This window comes from Pelobates fuscus, chromosome 3 (genome assembly GCF_036172605.1).
Source record: "Pelobates fuscus isolate aPelFus1 chromosome 3, aPelFus1.pri, whole genome shotgun sequence".
Classification (NCBI taxonomy): Eukaryota; Metazoa; Chordata; class Amphibia; order Anura; family Pelobatidae; genus Pelobates; species Pelobates fuscus.
The window spans coordinates 358,196,249-358,210,672 of NC_086319.1; the positions used below are offsets into that span (position 1 = coordinate 358,196,249).

At 40.4% G+C, this 14,424-nt stretch overlaps 1 protein-coding gene across 4 annotated transcripts in view; it reads left to right on the forward strand.

Moving 5' to 3' along the window:
* Positions 1-11,085, forward strand: part of LOC134603363 (cAMP-dependent protein kinase catalytic subunit alpha) — a 67,963-nt gene extending 56,878 nt beyond the window's left edge. For all 4 annotated transcript variants that reach the window (XM_063449248.1, XM_063449246.1, XM_063449245.1 and 1 more), the window contains 2 exons: positions 220-384; positions 9,879-11,085. In XM_063449248.1, the coding sequence (XP_063305318.1) occupies positions 220-384; positions 9,879-10,004 (291 nt within the window). In that variant the 3' untranslated portion in view covers positions 10,005-11,085. The remainder of the gene's footprint in view (positions 1-219; positions 385-9,878) is intronic.
* Positions 11,086-14,424: the final 3,339 nt, after the last annotated feature.

A 14,424-nucleotide genomic window follows, 5' to 3' on the forward strand; every position in this document is an offset into this window, starting at 1 on the left:
TGCATTGCATATTTAAAGGATTGCCTCTCTGTTAATCTTACCTGGGTTTCCCTGTTTCCATTTCTCCAGTCATACTCTTTTTTTCCCCACTTACTATGTCCCTTTCTGATTTAAACTCCTGCTCCCCATCCTTTTTATTGTGTCCGCTCAATCTCATCCATAGCTCATTTTCAAAGTTTTTTTACTCCATTTATTTTTCTCGTTTTGACACTTTTCTAGGTTCGATTTCCCTCTCACTTCAGCTCTGATTTGAAGGATCTCCTAAGAAACCTTTTGCAAGTCGATCTTACCAAGCGATTTGGAAACCTGAAAAACGGGGTCACAGACATAAAGGGCCACAAATGGTTCAGTACCACGGACTGGATTGCAGTCTACCAAAAGAAGGTGCCAGTTAGGGGTTTGAAGGGCAAGAATAAATAAACTCCCTCCTTGTAGCAGATTAAAGTGTATCAGAATAGGGTAGATAGCATGAATTGTGTTAACTTTGTCTTGTAATTGGAGCCCTTAAAAGGATGTCCTCTTGCCCAAGAAAAAAATGTAAATCTATATTTTCCCTTCAGATTAGAGGCAGTGCTTTACGACTGGGATTTCATCTGGAGGGATAAAACAGGCAGGCAATCTCCAAAACTTTTCAAGGACCTCCCCAATTAACCGTTGGCCTTATAAATTGCTTCCTATCCAAGACATCCCCAGTTCTTTGCCTGCCTCCGGCAGAGGAGGGTGTCAGGTCAGGTTTTCTCCCTAGAAGTATGGTGAGAGGGCTGAGGCTCTGGAGGCTCTACTTCTTTTAAATACATTTTTCAGAGATCAGCCAGGGTTAACACTCCAGACGGCTGTAGCTCCCCGGGTTGTATTAATTCCGTCTATACCGAGCCAGGTGCCGGGAAGACGATGGTGCGCTTTTGGGCACTAGCTGGGAAGTCCTGGCGGTGGAACACTCGTACAGGTTATGTTTATTTCCACCGTGGAATCGCGAAATGCAGGACATGCGTAATGTGATTTTAAAATTCAGGCGCCAATATCTGTTTTTTTCTCTCCGGGGTCAAGATATTGGTTTCCAGGACTTAGAGAGGCTGTTTACCCAGCAGCAACTAACTGTTGCCAGGTGCACTCAGAATCTGTTGCAAGTGTGTTCTCACCAACCTCCAACACACTCTGAGGACATTTAAGGTAAGCCTTTTTGCTTTATCTTAAATGACTCTGGCCTGAATACTTTAATTATCAGTGCTGCAAGGTAGATAATGTTTCCAAGTAGGAGAGTTTTTAACTTCTCTTCATTTAACCCCTTAAGGTCCAAACTTCTGGAATAAAAGGGGAATCATGACATGTCATACATGTCATGTGTCCTTAAGGGGTTAAGGATTATTACTAAAGTCTTCAATCATATAGCGCTTTGCAGGGGTAAGCACTTAGTAGATTGGGTCCAAAATAGATTATCCTTTGAGTAAAACTTTTCTAAGCTCTCTTTTTAAAGTGGTAGACACACATTTAAAAAGCTTTTCTAGTGGATACCTATGTAAAGGGGTGTGAACCATGTGAAAGGATTTTTTCCTCATGCTGTGGTTGCAGTGTTTATACATTTTTAGAGTGTATAACTAGCCCATCTTGCCTGAGCACTTAATTGCTATTTACTTAACTAAACAGATTGGTTGATGAATTGAGATGATCTAGGTTACCATTAGATATACTAAAGATTATAAAGGGTATTGGCATATACTTTTACATAATTCTATTGGGAAACTTTAAGTTTCCTTTCTGGCTCAAATTAGCTGCTGCTCGGTGATTAGTTAATATGGGTTTCAATAATCACTAATTGCTGCAACAGGGTCAGCAATTAAAGTGAAGTGGTATATATTCACAAGAGCATGACCCGTATGACTATTGGAGGATTATCCTCGCTAGGTTATGCTTAGGAGGCTGATATTTAAAATCTGGTTTTGGTTAAGTTAATATACTGTTGTAGCAGATGGATTCTTTAAATGCCTGGATTCTAGCTGCAGTGTTTATTTGCTTAACCCCTTAAGGACCAAACTTCTGGAATAAAAGGGAATCCTGACATGTCACACATGTCATGTGTCCTTAAGGGGTTAAACATGCAGTAGGCTTTTAGCAATTGTTGTAGACAAAGCTCTGTTGCAATTAGCATTCTCACCACCTCAACTAGTTTCACCTGATATCAGTTTCTAAAAAGGCAGTCTGTTTTTCAGCTGAGGCAGAACTTTTCCTGTGCTTCACTCCATGGTTGCACATTTTATGTTTTATCTTAAATTCCAAGTCAGATAGGTTTCAGCTGACTGTTGGAATGGAAAATTCAAGAAAATGCTTCCTAATTTTGGTTACTGCAGGGTTTGCATCAAACAGGTTTTAAATGCAGTTGCAGCTATTCTGTCTGCTCTAGCCTCTGCTTCCCAAATACAGCTAAGGAAAGCCTCTATCAGGTAAGGCTGTTGGTTGGAATTGCAATTTTAAGAATTACTTCTGCTATTGATTCCAGCGAAGTCTGCATCAAACAGGTTTTGAAATGCAGTTGCAGATATTCTGTCTGCTCTAGCCTCTGCTTCCCAAATACAGCTAATGAAAGCCTATAGCAGGTAAGGCTGTTGGTTGGAATTGCAATTTTAAAGAATTACTTCTGCTATTGATTCCTGCAGAGTCTGCATCAAACAGGTTTTGAAGTACAGTTTGCAGATATTCTTTCTGCTCTAGCCTCTGCTTCCCAATTACGGCTAAGGAAAGCCTGGATCATGGGTATTGTCTTATTCTGACTGTATATCTATGTAATCAGTCTCGCTTCCGCCAATAAAGATGGTAACCTGTATGAACTAGTCTTCATGGAAAATTATTTCTTCCTCCTGTTACTGGGCTTAAAGCAAATTCTAGAACAGCTGCAAACCTATGGATCATGGTGTAGTTCCACCAGGTTCAATTTGTTCCCTGCAAATAGATACGATATGACTGAGATGGTTTTCTGCCTAGGTTTGTCTGCAGTTTTCTTTTAAGAAAATGCTTATGCCAATTGCCGCTTGAGATTCTCTCACTATGCAAAATATTGCCATCCATAAATTTGTTGAATCTCTACAATTCTGCTTCCTCAGGGGCATCTAATTAAATTTTGTACTCCAGCCCCTAAAGGTTAGGGTGTTTCTACCGCATACAGGTGGATGCTAATCAATCTTCTGATAAATAATTCCCTTTTCAGGAAGTGTGCAGTTCTGATGTTTGTCAAGGAACAGTTCAGGTGTAAATATTTTTTTTTTTTTTTTTTTTTTTAATTCTTTATTTTTCGTTGTGCAAGTAATAACAATACATCTTACACTGCCACGACAGCATATGTAAGCATAGTTTTGACACGGTTGTACATTTGTATGACAGTTTGGTCTCTGCACAATTTTTTAATTTAGAAAGATATGCAAGCTGCTATCACACGTTTGCTGCAGGTCTCGACATATTTTAGCATTCAACTTTTCACATAGAAGAAAGATAATAGACGTGACCTGCATAAAATAATGATTAGAACTCTACTTAACACGTTGAGGTTATAAGGGATTAAGTCCTAGGCTGTAGGCCTCTATGCGTTCTGCCAGTACGGTAATATATTGGCTAGAGCATAATAGGCATAGGTGGAGCATATATGTTGGGAAGGCTGTATTTTTTTGGGAATTCGCACTATTTTATGTTTTTCACACATGCTTAACTAAACAGATTGGTTGGTTGATGAATTGAGATGATCTAGGTTACCATTAGATATACTAAAGATTAGTTGTCAATACTATTCTGCTGTGCTGTTATAGTCATATTATATAGGCACAAATTGCGTACTAGCAGTGTCTGGCAGAGTGTATATCAAAGTTGAACTATGTTTTAACAAGCTGGGAGACATTATATAGCATACACCTTTATTAAGACTTTCCTATGTTGTATAGACATATTTCTATTCCCTCTAGGCCTAGCTTGCCCTGCTGTGTCTTGAGTTAACTGAGTATTGGGTTGCTAGAAGCAAGGTTCAACAGGAATAACGTTATACTAGCAGGTTAGTGCTGGCATGGGAGTATAGTCTAAGGCAAATAAGATTAATACAGTAAATAAGTGAGCAGAACTTACATAGATAGCTATATATCAACACAAATAACATGTTTACCGAATTGTTTGCGGGCTGGGTTTCTCATATGTAAGGTGTCGTGTGAGTGCCTGTCTCTCTGGGACTGTGGTGAGTGACTCGGGGGGGTTGTCTAATGGCTTCACAGGGCAAGCATTTGGCATATATGGCTTGTTGGGGTGGGTGCTGGTGTTTACTGAGGCTTTGGGTTAATGTGTAAGGAGGTCAGTTACATGACTCCGGGGTGTATATGGCGTGTGGTGGGGCTTGAAGTGGCCTGCGCTCAGGTGTCACTGCCAGCAGGGAGGTCGTCCTCTACGGAGCCATCTCGTGTTTCGTCTAGGGTTCACCCTTGTTATCGTGTTGCAGTAAGTGTTTGGCTGTGGGTGTTTGGGAAGCTGGTATGTGCCGCTGGCAGGGTTATTGTCTGACACTTGGTTATCCCTGGTTGGTGACCTTATTTATGCGCTAGTAAAAGTGTAAGGGAAGGGGGGTAGCTCAAGGAAGGCTAGCCTGTGCTGTGTTAAGTCTGGCCCTGGCTAGGGAGGGTGCACAACTTGGTAGAGTGTCCAGTGCCTCAACAAGGCTTAGTAATGACAGTCTCTGTGGTTCAGTCCTCTGAGTCTGCAACGGATGCGTGGGGACCTCTTCGTGGTTCAAACGGGGTGATGTTGTCCACATCCCATTGCTGTCTCCGAGGGCTGCCTCTCCCTGGTTCCACCTGTGTAGCGATACCCTGTTGGGTTAGGAACCTTTGGCCCTCTGCTGGCGAGTGTAGCTTGTGGACTGTTCCCTCTAAGGTGACTTGTAGGGAGCGTGGTGTGCCCCAGCGGTACGGGATCTTCTTCTGTCGTAGGACGCTGGTGACCTGGCGCATCGTTTGTCTCCATAGCATGGTAGTCCTGGAGAGATCGTTATAGAATGTCAGAGTATGTTGTTCGAAGGACAGGGATGGTGTTTCTCTGACCGCTGACATGATTGCCGTTTTATCCAGTTGTGTAACGAGTTGTACTATGACATCGCTGTGTGTTTGCTGGGGCAGTCTGTCCTGCCTGCTGGTTCTGTATATGTTGTCCACCAGGATGCTTCTAGCTTGCTTGTGGGGAAGTATATGCTGCAGTAAGCGTCTTATGAATTGTGGCAGTTCTGTTCTCTCCACCGTGTTAGGGATGCCTCTGATCTTAATATGTCTGCTGCGACTGCGATCTTCACATTCAGCCAGTTTTTGTGTCATGGTGGCTTGGGAGTCTGTTAGTTTGTTCTGTTTTGCGGCAAGTGAGGCCTGCTCAGCCTTAAAGGACCACTCTAGTGCCAGGAAAACATACTCGTTTTCCTGGCACTAGAGTGCCCTGAGGGTGCCCCCACCCTCAGGGACCCCTTCCCGCCCGGCTCTGGAAAGGGGAAAGGGGTTAAATCTTACCTTTTTCCAGCGCTGGGCGGAGAGATCTCCTCCTGCTCTCCTCCTCCGATCCGCCTCTTCTCCTCCCCGTCGGCTGAATGCGCACGCGCGGCAAGAGCTGCGCGCGCATTCAGCCGGTCACATAGAAAAGCATTCTCAATGCTTTCCTATGGACGCTGGCGTGCTCTCACTGTGAAAATCACAGTGAGAAGCACGCAAGCGCCTCTAGCGGCTGTCAATGAGACAGCCACTAGAGGACATAGGGGGAAGGCTTAACCCATTCACAAACATAGCAGTTTCTCTGAAACTGCTATGTTTATGAAAAAATGGGTTAACCCTAGAAGGACCTGGCACCCAGACCACCTCATTAAGCTGAAGTGGTCTGGGTGCCTAGAGTGGTCCTTTAAGGTGTGTGGATGTCTCCTCTGTGGCTTTAATACGCCCAGTGAGCGTGAGCATGCCTTCGCACAGTATCGCTAAATCTGCCTGGAATATCTTGCGGATGTCCCGGAGCAGTGTTTTTATATCACCTTTTGTAGCTGGGATGTTGATCTCATCGGAGCTTCGTTGTGTAGGCCCCCGGCTGGGGTGATCTCATCTAGTGCGTCCAGAGAGGGCTCCTCATCAGACGAGATCCCTGTTTGCTGGTCCGCCATCTTTGGCGCCATACGCTGGAGGCCTCCCTGCATATAATCGCCGATATTTCGGGAACCTGAAGCCAGGGCTGTTTTGTTCTTCTTGGCCCGTTTCCCCATTGTGTTGTGGGGGTGTATAGTCGGTAAACCGTTGGTGTAACACCCGGTTCGCTGTGGTTGGGCTTAGTAGCACGGAGCTTCAGCTCTGCACGTCTGCTTGGTTTGCTAGTCGGCTCTGCCCCCCAGGTGTAAATATTTTGACAAGGGTTTTTGACTCTCAGAGAATGGTAATTCCCTGAAGAAAACAATTGTGGTTCTCTCTGTCATTATCACCTGAAATTTCTCTGCTACTTCAGTAGACAGATACTTGGGAAATATTGGTTCCCGTCTTGTAAGAACCTACTTGGTCTCTTCAGCTTCTTTAGGTATAGCACAGGTATAGCACAGGTCCTTCAGTGGCCAGATACAGTTGCTAATACGATTTTGCTGTAAAATCCTATACTTAGGTCATTCCTTTCTGAACCAGGCAGGAATAAAGGATGCCAGACGGTTCTTACTCTTTGTTCTAGTTCTCAAATCGATCGTTCAGAATTTTACGACTGATGCTTCAGGTCTCAGCTAGGTTCTCATAGGGATGATGGGAAATTAGCGGAGATAATTTGTAAACACTTATCCGACTACATAGGACCGAAGGCTATCTGGATAGCTCTTTGCCTTTCAGATAAAGACCATGTATTATCGTATCCAGATCTGGTCAGATAGTTCTACATCGGTAGCAATTATGTACAAACATCTTGTTCCAGGATTTGCTTGGGTTAGTTTTTCTTAGATCTTTTCACTTATGCATATAACTTAATATTCCTCTGTTTAGCTGTAGCATTGAGTAGTCAACATTTAATACAAAGCAGATCGGTTCATACTCCTTGATCTTCACTCAAACGATAGTAAGAATTTGATTTTCCAGTTATGGAACTGGGACTTCTAGATCAAACAGCATGAAGTGTTTCATTGTACAAGCTTGGACAGAGCCGTAAGCTTTGGTTTCCTTTTCTTTCTTGGGAATTCCAGTCTAACCTATAGTTTCCTCCTGGTTCCCTATTCCCAAGATCCTATAGGATGGGAAAGGTGAGAATGATAGTCTTCCTCCCTTGGTGGCAAGTAGCTGTTTCACCATTCATCAAAAATGTTCCGCTGGAATCTTTGGGGACCTTAACTGTAAATAGGCATCCTGGAATTCTCAAGGGTACCGCTTCTCAAAATTGTTGTAATTCAAGCTGACGACCTGGTTTATGTATACCAGATACTGAAGGATAAGGTTTTGTCTCAGGAAATTATTGACAATTTCTTTTACTATAAATGGATCTTGTTCCAAGATTTATTCCAAGTATGGAAGGTGTTGTTTTTTAAGATATTGTTTCTTAGAAAAACAGGCATCCGCTTCAAAGTTTTAACCTCCTTTTTTTTTTTCCCCCCCTTTCTTCGGATGGGCTTTGCGGATGGTTTAAAGCCAGAGCTCCTCAAGGTCAAATTTCGGTTATCATTTGATTTTCAGAGGTTGGTCTCCAATTCACCAGTATCTGCTAGGCTCTTTTGTGGTTAGTTCCTATCTTCAGGGAATTTTTTCCGCAGAGGACCTTCTTTTTGGGGTTCTTTACTTTGCTGATTTGAGTCTTCAGTCTAGGTCTTTGGGGGTAGTCGCCCAAAATATTTTTGGAAAGGATTTCAAGTTTCTGTTTTCAGCAGGAGAAAGTGGAGTTACGTTGGATTCTTTAATTCTTCTCAATCTTCCATCTAACACTATTTTTCTAACTTTTCCCAACAGCATTCTAGGGTCTTGGAATTCTAATTCCACTGCCTGGGCGTTTATTTTTCGTCTACGTTACCTTAAAGGTCTGCATTCGTTAGTTTTCTCATCTAACACCTATCTCCATTGAAGATCCTTCGATCAGTTATGTTCAGATCGGTTGCCTGAGGGCTTCTGCTATACATTCTTTCGATTTTATAACAGCCACGAGGTGATCTCTTCACTCACTTTGGTCTGTTGATCTTGGAAGATACAACTTTGGTTGCAGATTTTTTGCAGTGAGACTTGAGTCCCACCCTAAGGGATTGCTTTTGGATATCCCAGTCGTAAAGCACTGCCTCTAATCTGAAGGGAAAAACAAACATTTTTACTTACCGTAAATTTATTTTTCCAGAAGATTAGAGGCAGTGCTTACTTTCCCCCCCCAAAATTTGTTCATAGTCTGAGTGGTACGGTTATTCGGCTTTTGTAATTTCTGGGGATGTCTTGGATAGGAAGCAATTTATAAGGCCAAAGGTTAATTGGGGGAGGTCCTTGAAAAGTTTTGGAGATTGCCTGCCTGTTTTATCCCTCCAGATGAAATCCCAGTCCTAAAGCACTGCCTCTAATCTTCTGGAAAAAGAAATTTACGGTAAGTAAATTTTTTTGTTTTTGTAGATATAGGTGTGTGTGTGTGTGTGTGTGTATATGTATGTATGTATATGTGTGTATATATATATATATATATATATATATATATATATATATTGGGCACTCACCCTTAAGTGACTGGAACAATTCTTGCCTTTGGTGCTACCGGCGTCCAAGGTATATATACAAACGAAAAAATCAGAGCACTCAAAAAGGACTTCTTATTCAGTGTTTACTGTGATAAAGGTTACATCAAATCATATCAAATCGACGTTTCGACCCCTTAGGGTCTTTTTCAAGATCGTAACCTTTATCACAGTAAACACTGAATAAGAAGTCCTTTTTGAGTGCTCTGATTTTTTCGTATGTATGTATGTATGTATGTATATATATATATATATATATATATATATATATATATATATATATATATATATATATATATATATATATATATATATATATATATCTATCTATCTCTCTCACGCTTATAATTATAAATTTGTTTAATTGGGGGTATATATCTCCCCTTCATCCCCAGCAAAGACTTGCCAAGGCAGGTGCTCTGAGCAATTGCTGCCTCTTAGGTTTATCCCAACTGAGTTAAACAATCAGGTAGTAACAGGATCTGTTGTCTGATTTGACTGGTGGGGGTGTAACAAGTTTAAATTATAAAAGTGTCAATTTCTATTGTAATTTGCACATTTTCTGATATGGGGGGGGGGGGGGGGGGAGTGGAAAAACTCTTCACACATAAAGCACTTCAGCAAGCTAAGTGCTCTAGGTTCTGGACTATCCTCTTAGGCCCAAAGTCGAAAGAAGAAGTCTGGTGAAACTGCAAGACTTATGAAAGGGAGATTATGATGCATGGTTCACGGTAGATAGGAGGATCTGTGGGCTCTTGTTTTTATTGAAATTGTGTTTTTGGTTTTTGTGTTTTTATTTTATTTTTTTGCACAGTGCAAATAATTTTGAACCTTTTCTTGAATATTTCTTTAGAGATCTCTCTCTCTCTCTCTCTCTCTCTCTCTCTCTCTCTCTCTGATACATTTTATATTGTGGGTTTCATGTGGGCAAATAGTATTACAAGGTATATAAGATTTTATTGGCATATTACTGAGTGAATTAATTTTAGGCTAAAGCGTAACTCTTAAATTACAGATGTAATCCGTATACCTCCCAACACATTTTTAAATTGAGGCTAAGGAGAAAAACTATAGAACTTTCCAAATGGCATATTATTCTTTCTAACTATTTTGGATATCATTTTGCCATACACATACTTCAATTCTTGTCACTCTCTCCAACATCTAGGTGGAAGCTCCTTTCATCCCCAAATGTAAGGGCCCTGGTGACACCAGTAATTTTGATGACTATGAGGAGGAAGAAATCAGAGTCTCCATCACAGATAAGTGCGCCAAAGAGTTCTCGGAGTTCTAATGAATGCATTTGGAGGAGCCATCACAGAAGACTCCTCTCATTCACAAGAGATCGATGAAGAGCGCGCCGCTGACAGGCACACAAACTTCTCCCTTCTTTCACACTCCCCCCACCTCTCTACCTTGTATTAGTGGTGCAGATTTGAATTGGCGGCCATCTTATTTTATCCTGGATCTGGTGGTGCTGGTTTTGATTGGTCCTGGAGATCTCCCCCAGTCTCTCTCATCCCCTGCTTCCCCATGCTTTACTTTTTCTCCTTGACAGACAAGAGGGGCCAAGAGAGTTATTTAAATGTGACTGGTTCTTCAGGGGTTGAGTTAGAACTTTAGGGGCAGGGCATCATCTCTCAGTGATGGAGCCGTTATTTATGTTTTTTTTTTTTTTTTTTTTAAAAACCATTTTCATGTCAAGAGCCTTGCTTACAGGTTTTTAATTATTAATTTACATAGTATATACATATTGAACTGTTTTAACCTCCATTCTCACTTTAGCCCCATCACGTGCCCCGCATCTGTGTCATGGGGGACTTTTAAACTTAAAGTGCCAGTTTTTATTACCCCCGCTCCCCCCCACACACACACACACAATCACACCTCACTTTTTTTTCCACACACATACATTTTGCCTCTGATAGCCCTCTTCTTTCATCATTGACACCATAACCACCTTCTGACAGGTCCTCTCAGCTGAGAACCATTCATCTGTTTGACCCATTAAAGAGAGGTGTTGTAGATATATTGTGAAAGTTATTCAACGTATGTGTCAGATTTTTGTTAATATTCTTTAGGGCATTATTGGAGTGTAACAAACTTTCTGGAATGTCCTACTGCCTGTTATAAATTGGGATGCCCTGTGTGATCATGGCCTCTTAATATTATTTAACTTGTAGACCATATTCTCAGTAGTGCATTGTTTTTTTTCCATCCCTTTTTTTATATATTTATATATATATTTGGTTGTTTTTTGTTTTGGGCTTTTTTTTTTATATTTTCCCTGTTCTACTTTGGGGAAAACACTCAGTTAATGGTTCTCTACAACTGCTTTTAGAAGTGATAATTTGTATAATAAATACTCTCCGTAATGCCCTATGGCTGTTTATTACAAAAGCACAGTCTAACTTAATCCCCACTAGGCAATAAGGCACTAGTTTTTTTGGTACCCTGATGAAATTTTGGGAATCTTTGACGTCTAGTTTTATGTTTTGTGCTATGCCAGCTCTGGGGTGCCTTAGTGTGCAATTTAAAGTCCTACCTCTTTGGAATGAAATTGGGAGAGGGGGGAATGGGTGGAGTTACAATAAGGCACTCCAGGCGTTATAGGGTTGAGGATCTTCATGAAATTCAGGGTCGTAGTTACCAAACTATGTGCCTTTTTGTTCCAAAACCTCTTTAGAGGCAAATAGATGAGAAAATAATATTTTTTTCCACCTCTGTAGCTTTCCTGGGGCGTAAAGGGAAGATCCGTAATGTCCTGCACAGCTTAACCATGTCAGAAAGCTGATGTGAATATCACTAGAGCAGAAAGTTGAGCTTGAATGAAAAAGGAATTGTCAGAGCTCCATCCCATACTATATAAATAGTTGTATTGTAACCCTGTAGTCAACTTATCAAAGTTGTACCTATCATTTTAAGTGGTATGTTTAGGTATAAAGGGGAACATCTCAAAATTACAAAGCCTGATCAAGGGTTCCCTCCAGTCTATCATGTGTTAGCGGTACTGTCTGTTTGATAGGATAGAACCTTAGAATTTTTGTTTTTTGTTTTTTCTTCGCTATGATTGATTTTATATATATCTTGTCTAGGTAGAATGGAGGCGATTACTGGTTGTGGGTCACATTCCCACTATAGAGAATTAAGCATATTGAAAGATTTTAGGATTGTTGGCTCTCACCCCAAACTATACATTTATTTAATCTAAACATTTGTAGCACACTCTTAACCATTATTATGCTTTAAATTACAAGTCAGACAAGCAATATTATGTAGACCAATCAACAGTTCTTTGGCGATGTTGACAAGATTAAACTTCATATTTCAGAAACATTGCATGTCTGGGTTGAGTGGTTAGAGCTACAGGTAACTTTCTCAGCTTACTGTGGTTCATACAGAAGTTTATCTGTGTGCTCAAGAAGCTACTGATACAAATTAAACACTTAAAACAGTCTTCTGAATGAGCCCTGCCTATACTTTTTTTGGATCTTTAAAATTAGACCCTAAAGACAATAATAGAATCTGTGGTGGGATTACTTTTTTATATATATATTCCCCCTCCCCTTCCCCCCCTCCACATTTTTAGGTCACCTCTCTTATTTATTAGAATGTTCTGTGTAAATGGCACAATTCTTGTGAAAGCGCGTAAAGGTTGTTATATTGCATGTTCCCCCAGAGTCTGTTAAAGACATCAAGGGCCACTTGCTGGCTGTTTTTGGAGCAATTGTTAAATTTATTGCATAGTGATCTATAATGCAATGTTATTTGTGCTAATAGGTTCCTAGATATATGGCATGTCACTGACTTACAAAATCTGAGTACATCGTGTTTCATAGGGCCACTCAAATCTTTGTGTGCCAAAGGGTTGAAAACGTTGTGGATTTCATCATCCCTGTGGCACTTAAGGTATTTGGGGAGTCTACTATGACTGCAGGTTGGACTTGTAAATTAGATCACTGTGCTCCAAACTCTTAAAGTAAAAACTTCTGCTTTAAAGGGGATGAGCTTCTTACAGCCATAGATGGTGGGAGAAGTGGGATCATTGTGGGGCAGATCTGTGAATTTCAGTTACGTTTTCACTTTAAAATAAATTCTATATATATATAAATATATATACACACACACACACACTTCTTACATGTGTTATACTGTAAAACATTTGAGACAAATTACCAATAAAGTTTTGTTTAAAAAAAAAAATCCAAAATAAATCCAAAGTGTGTGCTTTTATGTATTCTTACGTTCTTTCTCTACCTTGTACTTGGGATGCTCATTGATACTGAAAGTGCATCTGTTAACTTTATTTACATCTCTCCCAGTTGTACTTTCTTTCTGAAATTGTTTCTTGTTGGATTGAGACTTCATTGATGCTGTTTTGTTCACTGCAATATTTTTTCCAGCACCTGAGTAATATCCACAATGCATATTAAGCAAAGGTAAGTTGTGTATTTTTTTTTTATTTTTTTTTTAAATGTGCTTTAAAGAAGAACTGTAGGACTTCTAGACCTGTGATAGTCCTGGTTTCCTCACCCCAGTACATTCCACGGGTTACTATGGAGTCAATAATGCAGCAGATTTAAGTAACAAAAAAAAATGACCACTTTACAATCCCATGAGGCCTTGGGCATCTAATGGAGAAATGCGTTGTGTGCGCATACATGCTTGACATGTTCTACAGCAATGCTGTGTGCATGCATGCATTGCCTGTACAGCATTGCAAGTTTTAACTAGTTTAAATACTTTCCCTGGAAAGGCATGTAAATAAAAATAAAAGCCGTAAAGATTATTTAAAAACTTTTTTTTTTTTTTTTTTTACAATCTTTATTTATTTTTTTTTTTTTTTCCTTGTTTGTATGGGATTACTGTAAGAGAAAGGAAGTACATAACATATCCGGTGTTAAGCCGTACAGAGTCTTGAGCAAACATTGCCAGGAATAGGTTATTATTATTATTATTATTATTTTATTATTCATATAGCGCCAACAAATTCCGTAGCGCTGTACAATGGGTGGACTAACACACATAATTGAGATCAGACCACTGGACGTACAGGAACAGAGGGGGTTGAGAGCCCTGCTCAATGAGCTTACATGCTAGAGGGAGTGGGGTATAGTGACACAAAGGGTTAAAGTAGGGGGATTAAATAGTTTGTTAGAGAAGGGTTTATTGAGTGCTTGGTAGGTCATTTTTGACAGTTGCAGGAAGGAAGTCATGGGGTGGGGGATGAGAAGCCTGCTGACAGTTTAATTGATACGCTTTAATGAAGAAGTGAGTTTTCACTTCTGAGCACTGTTCAGGTTTGTTAGAAGTGGTCTTTTAAAACTCAGACTGTGGAAGACAGAGATGATAGGGTCAAAACAGGACTGCAATAAAAGCTATGGAATGGAGATGCACAGAAGAGGTGAGGATTGGTCAAGCAAGACATTTGGGTGGGCATCAATAAAATAAGGGGGGGGGGGGGAGGGAAGCAAAAGCAAAAATAACAAAGTCTTTAGAGATAAGCAGAATGTTGAATAACATTTAAGTTAACAAACCAGTGATGAGCAGGGCAGGGAGCAACTAGCCATAGCATGCAGGGCAAGACAAACTGCAGAATATATGCATGTATGTATGAGCAAACACACACACACACACACACATATATATATATATATATCTATATCTATATATCCCTCTATATATCTATATATCTATATATCTATATATCTATA